At 38.2% G+C, this 17,443-nt stretch overlaps 1 protein-coding gene and 2 long non-coding RNA genes across 4 annotated transcripts in view; 1 reads left to right on the forward strand and 2 right to left on the reverse strand.

Annotated features, from left to right (window-relative positions):
• Positions 1-13,125, forward strand: part of gfra4a (GDNF family receptor alpha 4a) — a 221,412-nt gene extending 208,287 nt beyond the window's left edge. For both annotated transcript variants that reach the window (XM_022191617.2, XM_051952877.1), the window contains exon 8: positions 11,143-13,125. In XM_022191617.2, coding sequence (XP_022047309.1) covers positions 11,143-11,289 — 147 coding nt within the window. In that variant the 3' untranslated portion in view covers positions 11,290-13,125. The remainder of the gene's footprint in view (positions 1-11,142) is intronic.
• LOC127535469 (uncharacterized) lies at positions 1,220-5,325 on the reverse strand. Its single transcript, XR_007944334.1, has 4 exons — positions 5,236-5,325; positions 3,720-3,855; positions 1,749-1,786; positions 1,220-1,315 (listed from the first exon to the last, which is right to left on the reverse strand). It is a non-coding gene; the product is annotated as an uncharacterized LOC127535469 (long non-coding RNA).
• LOC127535444 (uncharacterized) lies at positions 7,509-9,070 on the reverse strand. Its single transcript, XR_007944312.1, has 3 exons — positions 8,965-9,070; positions 7,888-8,703; positions 7,509-7,618 (listed from the first exon to the last, which is right to left on the reverse strand). It is a non-coding gene; the product is annotated as an uncharacterized LOC127535444 (long non-coding RNA).
• Positions 13,126-17,443: the final 4,318 nt, after the last annotated feature.

The raw sequence follows: 17,443 nt of genomic DNA on the forward strand, positions 1-17,443 counted from the left end.
TTGGACGACATCCTAAACTGTGACATTTTTATGCAATTTTGGTGACATTTCAGACGACATCCTAAACAATGACGTTTTGGTGACTTTTTGGACGACATACCAAACTGTGACGTTTTTATGCAATTTTGGTGACATTTCAGACGACATCCTAAACAATGACGTTTTGGTGACTTTTTGGTGACATACTAAACTATGACGTTTTTATGACGTTTTGGTGACTTTTTGGACGACATCCTAAACAATGACGTTTTGGTGACTTTTTGGACGACATACTAAACTGTGACGTTTTTTGCAATTTTGGTGACATTTCAGACGACATCCTAAACAATGACGTTTTGGTGACTTTTTGGTCACATACTAAACTATGATGTTTTTATGAGGTTTTGGTGACTTTTTGGACAACATACTAACCTATGATGTTTTTATGCAATTTTGGTGACATTTCAGACGACATCCTAAACAATGACATTTTGGTGACATACTAAACTATGATGTTTTTATGCCGTTTTGGTGACATTTCAGACGACATCCTAAACAATGACGTTTTGGTGACTTTTTGGACGACGTACTAAACTGTGACGTTTTTATGCAATTTTGGTGACATTTCGGACGACATCCTAACCTATGACGTTTTGGTGACTTTTGGACGACATACCAAACTGTGACGTTTTATGCAATTTTGGTGACATTTCAGACGACATCCTAAACAATGACGTTTTGGTGACTTTTTGGACGACATACTAAACTGTGACGTTTTTATGCAATTTTGGTGACGTTTTCAGACGACATCCTAAACAATGACGTTTTGGTGACTTTTTGGTGACATACTAAACTATGACGTTTATATGACGTTTTGGTGACTTTATGGACGACATACTAACCTATGATGTTTTTATGCAATTTTGGTGACATTTCAGACGACATCCTAAACAATGACGTTTTGGTGACTTTTTGGACAACATACTAAACTATGATATTTTTATGCCGTTCTGGTGACATTTCAGACGACATCCTAAACAATGACGTTTTGGTGACTTTTTGGACGACGTACTAAACTGTGACGTTTTTATGATGTTTTGGTGACTTTTTGGACGACATCCTAAACAATGACGTTTTGGTGACATTTTGGACAACATACTAAACTGTGACGTTTTTATGACGTTTTGGGGACATTTTGGACAACATACTAACCTATGACGTTTTTATGCAGTTTTGGTGACATTTTGGACGACATCCTAAACTATGATGTTTTTATGATGTTTTGGTGACATTTTGGACGACATACTAAACTGTGACTTTTTGGTGACATACTAAACTATGACGTTTTGGTGACATTTTGGACAACATACTAAACTGTGACGTTTTTATGACGTTTTGGTGACATTTTGGACGACATCCTAAACTATGATGTTTTTATGCCGTTTTGGTGACATTTCAGACGACATCCTAAACAATGACGTTTTGGTGACTTTTTGGACGACATCCTAAACTGTGACGTTTTTATGCAATTTTGGTGACATTTCAGACGACATCCTAAACAATGACGTTTTGGTGACTTTTTGGTGACATACTAAACTATGACGTTTTTATGACGTTTTGGTGACTTTTTAGACGACATCCTAAACAATGATGTTTTGGTGACTTTTTGGACGACATACTAAACTGTGACGTTTTTTTGCAATTTTGGTGACATTTCGGACGACATCCTAAACAATGACGTTTTGGTGACTTTTTGGTGACATACTAACCTATGCCGTTTTGGTGACTTTTTGGACAATATAAAAAACTATGACGTTTTTATGATGTTTTGGTGACTTTTTGGACGACATACTAAACTGTGACGTTTTTATGCAATTTGGTGACATTTCAGACGACATCCTAAACAATGACGTTTTGGTGACTTTTTGGTGACATACTAAACTATGACGTTTTTATGACGTTTTGGTGACTTTTTGGACAACATACTAACCTATGACGTTTTTATGCAATTTTGGTGACATTTCGGACGACATCCTAAACAATGACGTTTTATGCCGTTCTGGTGACATTTCAGACGACATCCTAAACAATGACGTTTTGGTGACTTTTTGGACGACGTACTAAACTGTGACGTTTTTATGCAATTTTGGTGACATTTCGGACGACATCCTAACCTATGACGTTTTGGTTACATTTTGGACAACATACTAAACTGTGACGTTTTTATGCAGTTTTGGTGACTTTTTGGACAACATACTAACCTATGACGTTTTTATGACGTTTTGGTGACATTTCGGACGACATACCAAACTGTGACGTTTTTATGCAATTTTGGTGACATTTCAGACGACATCCTAAACAATGACGTTTTGGTTACATTTTGGACAAGATACTAAACTGTGACGTTTTTATGCAGTTTTGGTGACTTTTTGGACAAGATACTAACCTATGACGTTTTTATGACGTTTTGGTGACATTTCGGACGACATACCAAACTGTGACGTTTTTATGCAATTTTGGTGACATTTCAGACGACATCCTAAACAATGACGTTTTGGTGACTTTTTGGACGACATCCTAAACTGTGATGTTTTTATGCAATTTTGGTGACATTTCAGACGACATCCTAAACAATGACGTTTTGGTGACTTTTTGGACGACATACCAAACTGTGACGTTTTTATGCAATTTTGGTGACATTTCAGACGACATCCTAAACAATGACGTTTTGGTGACTTTTTGGTGACATACTAAACTATGACGTTTTTATGACGTTTTGGTGACTTTTTAGACGACATCCTAAACAATGACGTTTTGGTGACTTTTTGGACGACATACTAAACTGTGACGTTTTTTTGCAATTTTGGTGACATTTCGGACGACATCCTAAACAATGACGTTTTGGTGACTTTTTGGTGACATACTAACCTATGCCGTTTTGGTGACTTTTTGGACAATATAAAAAACTATGACGTTTTTATGATGTTTTGGTGACTTTTTGGACGACATACTAAACTGACGTTTTTATGCAATTTTGGTGACATTTCAGACGACATCCTAAACAATGACGTTTTGGTGACTTTTTGGTGACATACTAAACTATGGCGTTTTTATGACGTTTTGGTGACTTTTTGGACAACATACTAACCTATGACGTTTTTATGCAATTTTGGTGACATTTCGGACGACATCCTAAACAATGACGTTTTTATGCCGTTCTGGTGACATTTCAGACGACATCCTAAACAATGACGTTTTGGTGACTTTTTGGACGACGTACTAAACTGTGACGTTTTTATGCAATTTTGGTGACATTTCGGACAAGATACTAAACTGTGACGTTTTTATGCAGTTTTGGTGACTTTTTGGACGACATACTAAACTGTGACGTTTTTTTGCAATTTTGGTGACATTTCAGACGACATCCTAAACAATGACGTTTTGGTGACTTATTGGACGAAGTACTAAACTGTGACGTTTTATGCAATTTTGGTGACATTTCGGACGACATCCTAAACAATGATGTTTTTATGCCGTTCTGGTGACATTTCAGACGACATCCTAAACAATGACGTTTTGGTGACTTTTTGGACGACGTACTAAACTGTGACGTTTTTATGCAATTTTGGTGACATTTCGGACGACATCCTAACCTATGACGTTTTGGTTACATTTTGGACAACATACTAAACTGTGACGTTTTTTTGCAGTTTTGGTGACTTTTTGGACAAGGTACTAACCTATGACGTTTTTATGATGTTTTGGTGACATTTCGGACGACATACCAAACTGTGACGTTTTTATGCAATTTTGGTGACATTTCAGACGACATCCTAAACAATGACGTTTTGGTGACTTTTTGGACAACATACTAACCTATGACGTTTTTATGACGTTTTGGTGACATTTCGGACGACATACCAAACTGTGACGTTTTTATGCAATTTTGGTGACATTTCAGACGACATCCTAAACAATGACGTTTTGGTTACATTTTGGACAAGATACTAAACTGTGACGTTTTTATGCAGTTTTGGTGACTTTTTGGACAAGATACTAACCTATGACGTTTTTATGACGTTTTGGTGACATTTCGGACGACATACCAAACTGTGACGTTTTTATGCAATTTTGGTGACATTTCAGACGACATCCTAAACAATGACGTTTTGGTGACTTTTTGGACGACATCCTAAACTGTGATGTTTTTATGCAATTTTGGTGACATTTCAGACGACATCCTAAACAATGACGTTTTGGTGACTTTTTGGACGACATACCAAACTGTGACGTTTTTATGCAATTTTGGTGACATTTCAGACGACATCCTAAACAATGACGTTTTGGTGACTTTTTGGTGACATACTAAACTGTGACGTTTTTTTGCAGTTTTGGTGACTTTTTGGACAAGGTACTAACCTATGACGTTTTTATGATGTTTGGTGACATTTCGGACGACATACCAAACTGTGACGTTTTTATGCAATTTTGGTGACATTTCAGACGACATCCTAAACAATGACGTTTTGGTTACATTTTGGACAACATACTAAACTGTGACGTTTTTATGCAGTTTTGGTGACATTTCAGACGACATCCTAAACAATGACGTTTTGGTGACTTTTTGGACGAAGTACTAAACTGTGACGTTTTTATGCAATTTTGGTGACATTTCGGACGACATCCTAAACAATGATGTTTTTATGCCGTTCTGGTGACATTTCAGACGACATCCTAAACAATGACGTTTTGGTGACTTTTTGGACGACGTACTAAACTGTGACGTTTTTATGCAATTTTGGTGACATTTCAGACGACATCCTAAACAATGACGTTTTGGTGACTTTTTGGTGACATACTAAACTATGACGTTTTTATGACGTTTTGGTGACTTTTTAGACGACATCCTAAACAATGACGTTTTGGTGACTTTTTGGACGACATACTAAACTGTGACGTTTTTTTGCAATTTTGGTGACATTTCGGACGACATCCTAAACAATGACGTTTTGGTGACTTTTTGGTGACATACTAACCTATGCCGTTTTGGTGACTTTTTGGACAATATAAAAAACTATGACGTTTTTATGATGTTTTGGTGACTTTTTGGACGACATACTAAACTGACGTTTTTATGCAATTTTGGTGACATTTCAGACGACATCCTAAACAATGACGTTTTGGTGACTTTTTGGTGACATACTAAACTATGGCGTTTTTATGACGTTTTGGTGACTTTTTGGACAACATACTAACCTATGACGTTTTTATGCAATTTTGGTGACATTTCGGACGACATCCTAAACAATGACGTTTTTATGCCGTTCTGGTGACATTTCAGACGACATCCTAAACAATGACGTTTTGGTGACTTTTTGGACGACGTACTAAACTGTGACGTTTTTATGCAATTTTGGTGACATTTCGGACAAGATACTAAACTGTGACGTTTTTATGCAGTTTTGGTGACTTTTTGGACGACATACTAAACTGTGACGTTTTTTTGCAATTTTGGTGACATTTCAGACGACATCCTAAACAATGACGTTTTGGTGACTTATTGGACGAAGTACTAAACTGTGACGTTTTTATGCAATTTTGGTGACATTTCGGACGACATCCTAAACAATGATGTTTTTATGCCGTTCTGGTGACATTTCAGACGACATCCTAAACAATGACGTTTTGGTGACTTTTTGGACGACGTACTAAACTGTGACGTTTTTATGCAATTTTGGTGACATTTCGGACGACATCCTAACCTATGACGTTTTGGTTACATTTTGGACAACATACTAAACTGTGACGTTTTTTTGCAGTTTTGGTGACTTTTTGGACAAGGTACTAACCTATGACGTTTTTATGATGTTTTGGTGACATTTCGGACGACATACCAAACTGTGACGTTTTTATGCAATTTTGGTGACATTTCAGACGACATCCTAAACAATGACGTTTTGGTGACTTTTTGGACAACATACTAACCTATGACGTTTTTATGACGTTTTGGTGACATTTCGGACGACATACCAAACTGTGACGTTTTTATGCAATTTTGGTGACATTTCAGACGACATCCTAAACAATGACGTTTTGGTTACATTTTGGACAAGATACTAAACTGTGACGTTTTTATGCAGTTTTGGTGACTTTTTGGACAAGATACTAACCTATGACGTTTTTATGACGTTTTGGTGACATTTCGGACGACATACCAAACTGTGACGTTTTTATGCAATTTTGGTGACATTTCAGACGACATCCTAAACAATGACGTTTTGGTGACTTTTTGGACGACATCCTAAACTGTGATGTTTTTATGCAATTTTGGTGACATTTCAGACGACATCCTAAACAATGACGTTTTGGTGACTTTTTGGACGACATACCAAACTGTGACGTTTTTATGCAATTTTGGTGACATTTCAGACGACATCCTAAACAATGACGTTTTGGTGACTTTTTGGTGACATACTAAACTGTGACGTTTTTTTGCAGTTTTGGTGACTTTTTGGACAAGGTACTAACCTATGACGTTTTTATGATGTTTTGGTGACATTTCGGACGACATACCAAACTGTGACGTTTTTATGCAATTTTGGTGACATTTCAGACGACATCCTAAACAATGACGTTTTGGTTACATTTTGGACAACATACTAAACTGTGACGTTTTTATGCAGTTTTGGTGACATTTCAGACGACATCCTAAACAATGACGTTTTGGTGACTTTTTGGACGAAGTACTAAACTGTGACGTTTTTATGCAATTTTGGTGACATTTCGGACGACATCCTAAACAATGATGTTTTTATGCCGTTCTGGTGACATTTCAGACGACATCCTAAACAATGACGTTTTGGTGACTTTTTGGACGACGTACTAAACTGTGACGTTTTTATGCAATTTTGGTGACATTTCAGACGACATCCTAAACAATGACGTTTTGGTTACATTTTGGACAACATACTAAACTGTGACGTTTTTATGCAGTTTTGGTGACATTTCGGACGACATCCTAAACAATGATGTTTTTATGCCGTTCTGGTGACATTTCAGACGACATCCTAAACAATGACGTTTTGGTGACTTTTTGGACGACATACTAAACTGTGACGTTTTTTTGCAATTTTGGTGACATTTCGGACGACATCCTAAACAATGACGTTTTGGTGACTTTTTGGTGACATACTAACCTATGCCGTTTTGGTGACTTTTTGGACAATATAAAAAACTATGACGTTTTTATGATGTTTTGGTGACTTTTTGGACGACATACTAAACTGACGTTTTTATGCAATTTTGGTGACATTTCAGACGACATCCTAAACAATGACGTTTTGGTGACTTTTTGGTGACATACTAAACTATGGCGTTTTTATGACGTTTTGGTGACTTTTTGGACAACATACTAACCTATGACGTTTTTATGCAATTTTGGTGACATTTCGGACGACATCCTAAACAATGATGTTTTTATGCCGTTCTGGTGACATTTCAGACGACATCCTAAACAATGACGTTTTGGTGACTTTTTGGACGACGTACTAAACTGTGACGTTTTTATGCAATTTTGGTGACATTTCAGACGACATCCTAAACAATGACGTTTTGGTTACATTTTGGACAACATACTAAACTGTGACGTTTTTATGCAGTTTTGGTGACATTTCGGACGACATCCTAAACAATGATGTTTTTATGCCGTTCTGGTGACATTTCAGACGACATCCTAAACAATGACGTTTTGGTGACTTTTTGGACGACATACTAAACTGACGTTTTTATGCAATTTTGGTGACATTTCGGACGACATCCTAAACAATGACGTTTTGGTGACTTTTTGGTGACATACTAAACTATGGCGTTTTTATGACGTTTTGGTGACTTTTTGGACAACATACTAACCTATGACGTTTTTATGCAATTTTGGTGACATTTCAGACGACATCCTAAACAATGACGTTTTGGTGACTTTTTGGACGACGTACTAAACTGTGACGTTTTTATGCAATTTTGGTGACATTTCGGACAAGATACTAAACTGTGACGTTTTTATGCAGTTTTGGTGACTTTTTGGACGACATACTAAACTGTGACGTTTTTTTGCAATTTTGGTGACATTTCGGACGACATCCTAAACAATGATGTTTTTATGCCGTTCTGGTGACATTTCAGACGACATCCTAAACAATGACGTTTTGGTGACTTTTTGGACAAGGTACTAACCTATGACGTTTTTATGATGTTTTGGTGACATTTCGGACGACATACCAAACTGTGACGTTTTTATGCAATTTTGGTGACATTTCAGACGACATCCTAAACAATGACGTTTTGGTTACATTTTGGACAACATACTAAACTGTGACGTTTTTATGCAATTTTGGTGACATTTCGGACGACATCCTAAACAATGATGTTTTTATGCCGTTCTGGTGACATTTCAGACGACATCCTAAACAATGACGTTTTGGTGACTTTTTGGACAAGGTACTAACCTATGACGTTTTTATGATGTTTTGGTGACATTTCGGACGACATACCAAACTGTGACGTTTTTATGCAGTTTTGGTGACATTTCAGACGACATCCTAAACAATGACGTTTTGGTGACTTTTTGGACGACGTACTAAACTGTGACGTTTTTATGCAATTTTGGTGACATTTCAGACGACATCCTAAACAATGACGTTTTGGTGACTTTTTGGACAAGGTACAAACCTATGACGTTTTTATGATGTTTTGGTGACATTTCGGACGACATCCTAAACAATGACGTTTTGGTGACTTATTGGACGAAGTACTAAACTGTGACGTTTTTATGCAATTTTGGTGACATTTCAGACGACATCCTAAACAATGACGTTTTGGTGACTTATTGGACGAAGTACTAAACTGTGACGTTTTTATGCAATTTTGGTGACATTTCGGACGACATCCTAAACAATGACGTTTTGGTGACTTTTTGGACAAGGTACTAACCTATGACGTTTTTATGATGTTTTGGTGACATTTCGGACGACATACCAAACTGTGACGTTTTTATGCAATTTTGGTGACATTTCAGACGACATCCTAAACAATGACGTTTTGTTATGAGTTCCACAAAGTTCAGGCACAGGGAATGAACAGACAAGGTTTTAAATACCAATAGGTTTATTTACGGAACAGAACTCTCGACTACAAATCCCAGATAGGGAATCACAACAGGAAATACGCAAAAAACAGAACTTGGCCGTGTAACTCAGTAACAGTGACAACTTGAGGCTCAGAGGGCTAAATTCCAAAACACAAAATTACCAACTTGCGTTGGGTATTTTCCAGGCAAGAAAGTCTTCAAAACACTAAGCTTATTAACAAGAGGCGAAGCTCACTCGAGGACGCTAAAGGACAACTACAACTGTGATGGAATCAAAAATACACAAGAAGAAAAGCTTACTCTACAACGAAGGTTCTATAGAAAATCACTTACTTTATTTAAACTTTCGCAAACAGATTTCTCGGTTATCTAAACACATGAGCTGTGATGCTCGGACTGGGATCTAGCGTGAATGGCTGTTAGTATTGCAGCTGACTTGGGGTCCAGGTGGCCAGTGGCAAGGAGCGACAACAGGTGAGTTGAACTGACGCCAGGGAACAGGATCGGCACGGATGGACGAACCTCGACTTGCTCACAGACAGAAGGGTAAGGTGGTGGCGGTTCTTGAAGCAACGCAAGCAGGACCAGGAACTGAGACAGAGGAACAAAGACTTGAATTAATATGAGTGCAAAACAAAAGACTGAGGCTAGAGTAACAGGCTGAGTGCAGGCTGTGTTACAATCCGGCACTGAGAGGTGGTTAGCGGTTGCCTGCTGGACCAAGAAAGGGAGAAGGGTGGAGAGAGAGAGAGGGAGGAGAGGGGCAGGGCACTAACTGGGCCTGGCACATTTTGGACGACATACTTAATATGATGTTTTGTTGACATTTTTATGATGTTTTGGTGACATTTTGGATGACCAAAACAGCATAAAAACGTCATAGTTTAGTACATCTTCTGAAAATGTAAATAAAAAAAGTCATGGCTTCGTAGCAAATAGTCTTAACGTATATTCACCTTAACAAACATAGGACACCCGGGTTGGCGCAGGCTCTCTGCACTGGGGAGGTTGACTCCCTCTGGGAGGACCCCGTTGGTTGTGCGTGGCTGGCGCTGGCTTGGACCTGCATAAAAACGTCATAGGTTAGTATATCGTCCAAAATGTCACAGCCTATTTCCCACTCGTTTACCTGTTAACAGAAACATAAAGCGTGATATTTTTGTCTTTGCAAGATTAAAACAACAGTTATGCCACACAGTAATTCTATAATGAGTGTAATATCTACCAGATTGGATTCAAACAGATTGAAGTTCCAGTTTTCAATCAAGACCTAGAAATTGAAATGTTATTTAATAGGTTTACAGTTTGCTTTCATTATCTCACATTGTTCACAAGCAACAGCTTCCACAAAGAGTGCCAATCAGAAAATAGGTGGCTTTTAGGGAAGGGACTTAGGGTCAATTCCTGCTTTTGTCAAAATTTGTCTTTCCACACCTTTATAGTCTATCATAGAAAGAGTTGTAATCAAAGCCGTCACTGCAGGACTTCAGAGGTGGTTTGATTTGGACATATTTTACATCAACTGAGCCCACATACAGTGAGAAGTTCTCAAGTCTCCAGACATCCAATGCTATGTCTGCGTACCCTATTTACTTGCCAATCTCTAAGTAGCTGCTATATCCTGTAAAAATTGCCATGTTTTTTTCCCTAAGTTCAATATGGATGACATGGGAAGTTCTAAATTTTCCTGTGCTATTTTCATGTACTCTAATCACTGACCAATGAGGCAGTAGCTCCTATATCCTGTAAGAAAAAAATTGCCGCGTCTTTTTCTGACTTCGATGAGGCATCCATTAATTCTCCAGATATCCTGTGCCATTTCCATCTACCGTATTCACTCACCAGTCTCTAAGTGGCTGCTATATCTACTAGAAATTGCCAAGTTTTTCGGAGTTTGCTATGGCAATATGACCATCACCAAGGGCATAGCATGAAGCTACACCAAAAGCATCAACTGATCAATAAGAAGTTACTGTATCAGAGTCTGAATATGCACTTTTCCTCACGTTTTTTTTCCTCAGGTAAACGAGAATGACAGATTGTGGGGCGATGAAAGCGACTCTACTCTTCCCTCTCCGGGCCTTTCAGACAGCGGAACCGAGCCCGTCTGCCTCTCCCTGCTGCTGGGCCTTGGCTGGCTGCTGCTGGCGCTGCTCTCCGACCCGTAAGAGGCCTCGCTTACCAGGCCTCCATGGACAAAACTACAAAAGCCGGGAGGGTTGGGGGGAAGGGTTTGGGGCGCGAGAGAGAAAACAGCCATTTATGTGTCAGATGACGGTGGGGGAAAGGGTCCACTCTGTCCTGCCCCACTCCCCTCTCCCTCTTTGTCACAGGAATCACACTTTTCTCTTTTTTGTGAATCATGACTCAGAGCAGATGTGTTGTTGCAGCCCATGCCCTTCAAGAGGACCAGCAGAGAGGGGGAAGAAAAAACAGGAACACACCTCATTTCCTGCTTCACGCCTGCCCAAACTTTTACACACAATTCACAGCACACACACCACGCAGACTTTGCTCATCCGAAAAATAACGTCCAAAGGGCCAGTGGGTTCAGAAGGTGTACAGAGACAAGACACTGAGGATGCAGTGCAGGAAAAACTCTAAAAAATATATATAAAACAAAAAAAAGATTTTTTTTTTTTGTCCTTGAACATTCCTTGATGTAAAAGAAAAATATTAAATGTTAAGACCTTTCTCTCAGATGAACTGTGATTGAAGTGTTACACGAGATTTAAGCCAGAATGTGTGTGTTCGTCCACATGCAGCACTCCGCCCATCCGGCTTTGCTCTTTACTTTGACGCCACGTTTTACGTTTTTAATTGACGATTTTGTTACCCAAAAAAAGGACCCATTAGATGGAAGCACATGTTCTAATCCAGTCAAATCACAGTGGAATTCTTTGACTGTTTGTTGTTGTGTTTTCAGTTGCAGCTATGAAGAGTTCATTTCCAAAACAAAGAATAATAAAGATGAAATTAAGTTGAAAATGATCTCAAATAAGATCTGTAAAGGTGTTTTAAATTGTCAAACAATTTACCTACATTACTCAATAACCTTCAACACACTAAGTTTTTAATTTAACGCTAGAAATCATTGGGTATGAGCAGATGTCACTTTTTGGAACCGGTGGATACCTCACTTTGGAAGGGGACTCTTCATGAATTCATTCATTAAGCTTTAAGTGTGAGGACCTGACAAATAATTTGGGTCTGTTCGTCTACGAAACTGTACAAAAAAATAAATTAAAAAACGTGATTTTGGTGAAGCAGCAAAGACACGGAGCTAAGTTTATATTTTTAAATGTACGTGGACTTCGCCGCAGAGGAAATCTATCGACGAGCTTGTGACCAATCATCCTTTGCCAATGGATTAAAACTAGCGGGACGAGGACTGATTGGATAGATTTAGCGATGCCTTCTGGGACTCTTTGGTCAACGTTGGACGTGGAAGTATTTCTAATAAAAGCACAGCTCTGCTTGGAGCGGAAAGTGTTTAAGAGTTAAATTGTTCTTCAGCAATCTTCAGTACTGCCCTGGAATTCAGTTAGTCTCACTCTGCATCGTTAAATGACACAACATATGCCGATTTTAACACCGGGAAAACGTGTTGCTCCGAGCTGCATTCAGAACTGATGAGAATGACACATCCGAGTTGGACCTAATGAAAGCAAACACTGTAAACTCCTGATACTGTTGCAAGAGCACAAGAGATCCATTCTGCCTGCCAAGTTCTACAGCAAGGAAACAACTGTTCGTTCTTCCTCAGTGATGCCCCCGTTGTTCTGAGACGAGACCTGAAATGTGTTTTAGCAGGTGTTTAAGGACCTAAAATAACTCAACTTCTGTCCTACAGGGCCAGTTCACTCACATCACAGATATTCTCTCATTTGCCTACAGTGTTACCTAGTCATGTAGATATTTTTGGTTTTCTTTGTCCAGGTTTCAACAGATTGTTCTGAGATAACTGCTGCCATCCAAATATAATAAAGGCAAATGACATTTTCCTTTATGTTCTAGTGATGTTACTTTTGGTACCAAAGCTCCAAGGCAATTGGAAGTTCACATTTCAGCCTCAATATGTAAATAGATGCATCATGAACCCATTTACTAACTTATTTAACGCATAAAGTAATCACTTTTTTTTTTAGAAAGTTGGAAACGGCATGAAGCCCACTTCTAATTTCCACTTCAGAGCTGTTCACTGTGGTTTTTTTAGAAAACAGACGGAACGTCTACCCGAAATAAAAGATTCTTTAGAGCTGAGTACAGCTGCACATTCTGGTAATAATCACTACAAGAACCTTTGTAGAGTCAAAAGTCTTAAACTAGAAATATCGATTACTATTTAATGCATTACATATTTAGATTCTGCTCATCAGTTCCTTTTCTAAACTGTTTACGAGTAATAACCAAATTATATAATTAGAAACATTTCATACTTAATATCTGCTGATACTGACTTCTAACCTGATAGTATTTTACAAGGAAAATACATCAACAAAAAATGTGTATTTCTGCCTCCAAGCTGTTCCTTAACGTTACATTGGTTGTTGAACTGTGGCTCCACAATCGCCACAAATCTGAAAAAAGAAGTACATTCTCTACAATCAATGTCAAAAAATGTACTACAGATTAGATGTACTACCTGGTTGTGCCACTAGGGGGAGCCTCTTACTGTTAAATACTGTTTAAACTTGAGGAGGTGGTCACAAAGACTAGAGGAAGTTTTGTGTTGGTGCGCAGAGAGCATTGTGGGGTTTTTAGCTAGAAACGGGAACCATGACAAAGACTTCTGTGATGCTTAAAGACCTCCAAAGACGGCTCATATTTGAGGCGAGACCTGTGGCTGATATGTCTGTCAATTTAAACAATAGACATTATCAGCACAGGACAAACATCTACTGCCCTCAATTTGTGTCATAGATCATTGATTGGTAATGCAGGAGATCATTGATTAAGAAAATTGTGAGAAAATTTGCATCCCGTCAAGAATTGTGCTTAAACAAAGATCAGATTTCGGTTTGTGCTGATACTGATCGGTTAAAAACATGCCTTAATCAGCTCTGATCAGGACATTATACTGTGTTCACAAAAGATGTTGGGTACTTTTAATAACTTTTTAATGGTGACTGTGACACTTTTTTAGTACTTATACTACAGTAAAGGGTCTCAGTACTTCACCCACGACTGCCCATCTCAGTCTATCAAGATTAACAAACACTCCATAATTACATAAAATAATATAATTAGTGGGGTTTTTCCTGTCACGAAAGTGTTGCTATAAGGGGTAAAAGTGATACTTAAATCAGTGGTGACGTGTCCAGAAGAGTATATTAATTACAGTCGGTTTGTTGTGAGATACAAAATGTTCTTTTTCATGTCACGGTATTACAATCTCCTGCTACGTCCTTTACAGCAGAGTCTTGGGGTAAAAAAAAAAAGCAGCACAAAACTAGATAAAGTCATTGTTTTTATGGTTTCTTGAATATTTTGGGGTTTAGCTCAAATTCTTTTCTAGTCAAGTGTTTTTGTTAGCAGCATTTGCTAAAACTAGCGTCAGCAGAGAATAATGCTGGACTGACTTATTAGAACATTAGGAGATAGAAAAAAACACATGAACTCAACTCTGATGACTAATAGCACAGATGGATATCCAGGTCCTGTTAGGAACACAGCAGGTGTTTGCAGCAAAGTGTTGTTTTTTTTAAACTAGCGTGAGTTTAGGAACAGATAGGCAGAATCAAAATTTAAATTTCTTAATGTTTTCTTTAAAAATTTGAATTTAGAACCGGCTCTTGATGTCCTAATCTATTATATACTAAATACTGTTTATTTTATAGAAGAAATTCAGCTGTTTTATAAAGGATTAATGGCTAAAAATATCACGAACTGATGCTTTTTACAGATGAGTAAGAAACCACTTGTAAGACCACCTTTTGGGATGCCAGATATTGGAATATCCCCCTCCAGCATGCCTTGTCTTTTAATCTGCCTCTTTAATTAATTAGGAAGACCTTCTACTGGACTGGCAGGGAGCAGTTTCCTTTACTTTTAGTCCAGATGCCCTGCAGGTTTGTTCCAAAAGACAGATGGTCAAACAGACCATTGGAAGGGCGTTTTTACTGAATTAAAGTCGGTTACTGAGGAAAGATTTTCAGCAAATTAACAATCCCTAGCCCTTAAGGAAATACGTTAAATCTATCATTTAAAACGCTGTAAAAACAATTAAAAGCTGAGGTCATATGTGGTTCTTACCGTTTACAGTTGAACTTTGTGTGACCAAAATGGCAGCAACACATATGGCTGATCTAAATTATTTACACTAATAGGTGTTTTTAACAGAAACTGGGACACGATTAGTAAATAAGTGTGTTTGGGTGGTTAAAATCTAAACTCTGAATGACTAGATGAGTGTTTTTTCTTTGCGATTTGAGTGAAGTGGCCCTTTAAATTGCAAGAATTACCCAAGAAGTGTGTGGTTTTGTGGCAGATGAGAGTACCTGAGTGACGGCTTTGGAGTCTCATCTTGATTCGTCAGTCAGGTGGTGTCACTTCCTGCGAATAAATGCAAACAACGGTGTAAATGGAGGTTAATTCTGAACAGTTTTCATGTGCAGAGACTTTATATTTTCACTCAAAGTCTTGACCAGCATCACATCCCGCTCGTTAAAAATCCATTTCTCACGGCACACAGGCCTGTAAAGATGTTCTATAATAGTGCATATACTGCACAGTGTAAACCTCTGGCGTCATTCGGCCTGTTTAAATTGGCCGAATAACGCCACTAAATCTCCTAAATAATTAAATATTTAAAAAGGCCTAAAATACTTGTTAGCCCCCCTAAATAGTTTTATGTAAAAAGGTTTGTTTACAAGCAGTAATAGTAATACTAAAAGTACAAGCAGCAATAGCAGTATAAATATCAGTCGTAGACAGGGTCGCCACCTTTCAGGAATGAAAATAAAGGACGCCCTCCACGGCTCCTCAGGGCCACAGTCCAGTAAAGTTGGAAAGATATTCACAGATTCGGACTTCTGGCATCAGTAACTCATTAGATACAGGTTGTCAAAACATAAGCGATGCCTCTTTCCCATCGTTCAAAGGTAGACAATGTGCTACAAGCCCAGTTTTATCAAACGTAGCTGTCTTTCAAGTTGCAGGAATAACATTGGTGTCAGCAGGAGCCAGCTGAAGGCTGCAGTGATTCTGGTGACACTACAGTGTGTCAGAGTGAAGTTCTTGAATATTTGTGTGTCTCTCTTTGCTGTTGCAGCAGTTTTGCAATTTGCACACAGTCCCCGTGGACTCCATAGACACCAATGATAGACCATAAACCAGAGATTATTATGTGGCTCAAAAAGTGCCAAATGGTCGGATGTTGCCTAAAATTGTCATGTATGATGTGTGGTTCAAAAATGTCATAGTGCAGTATATTGTCAAAATAGTATGTTATTCAAGAAAACATCAGAGTATAATATGTGGTCTAAAAAATGCCATAGAATAATAGTTCATTGCACAAGTAAAAGTAATTTTTAAAACTGTTCAAATTCTTATATGTTGCTAAAAGACAACAACAACAAAAAAACCCATCAGAGTAGTATGTCAATTAAAAAAAAAACCTGTAATACAGCGTGTCGCCCAACAAACGTCATAGTATGGCCTTTGGTCCATAAAATGTCCATAGAACAGCAGGTCGTATAGCCTTTGGTATGCCATCAACTCCAAGATTTTAAATACTGTCATTTACTGCAAATGAATATCTCCTCCAAATGTCTCACTAATAATCATTATCAGCCTTAAAAAAAAAAAAAACACCCCTCTATTCTTGACCACACTTAGTACAGTCCGGTTCCCCCTTCTATAAATCTGCTTGGAATCTTCCACTTCCTGTTTGTCATAGTGGCCTTCTACCTGGACAGGTTTTGTTGGAGCTCATCAACAAACATTTTGGGTAACTGCACTTTAATATGGATGGATGACACTGAACTAGAGTCTGTTTTAATGAGACTGAGTTCAGATGTGTAGCTCTGTCATTAAATAGGAAATGATTTCTCAGAATTTCTGGATCTCTGAGTTGCTTGTTGTTCAAATATCTTGCTGGAGGTGCTGAAGCTCAGAAAGTCTGAGACGTTTGTTCAAAAAAAAGCTCATTCTCAGGTCTTTTCTGAACTGTCTCCTCTTTAGTTTGAACTTTCCCTAAACTTAGGAGTTAATGACAGAGCAGCACATCCAGACTCAGTCTCATTTATGTAGAGATGAAACTTCAGTGTCATTCACTGATGTTAAAGTGCAGTTTTTCACACGTTTGTTGCACATGCTCCC

The sequence above is a fragment of the Acanthochromis polyacanthus genome, chromosome 1 (assembly GCF_021347895.1).
Source record: "Acanthochromis polyacanthus isolate Apoly-LR-REF ecotype Palm Island chromosome 1, KAUST_Apoly_ChrSc, whole genome shotgun sequence".
Taxonomy (NCBI): Eukaryota; Metazoa; Chordata; class Actinopteri; family Pomacentridae; genus Acanthochromis; species Acanthochromis polyacanthus.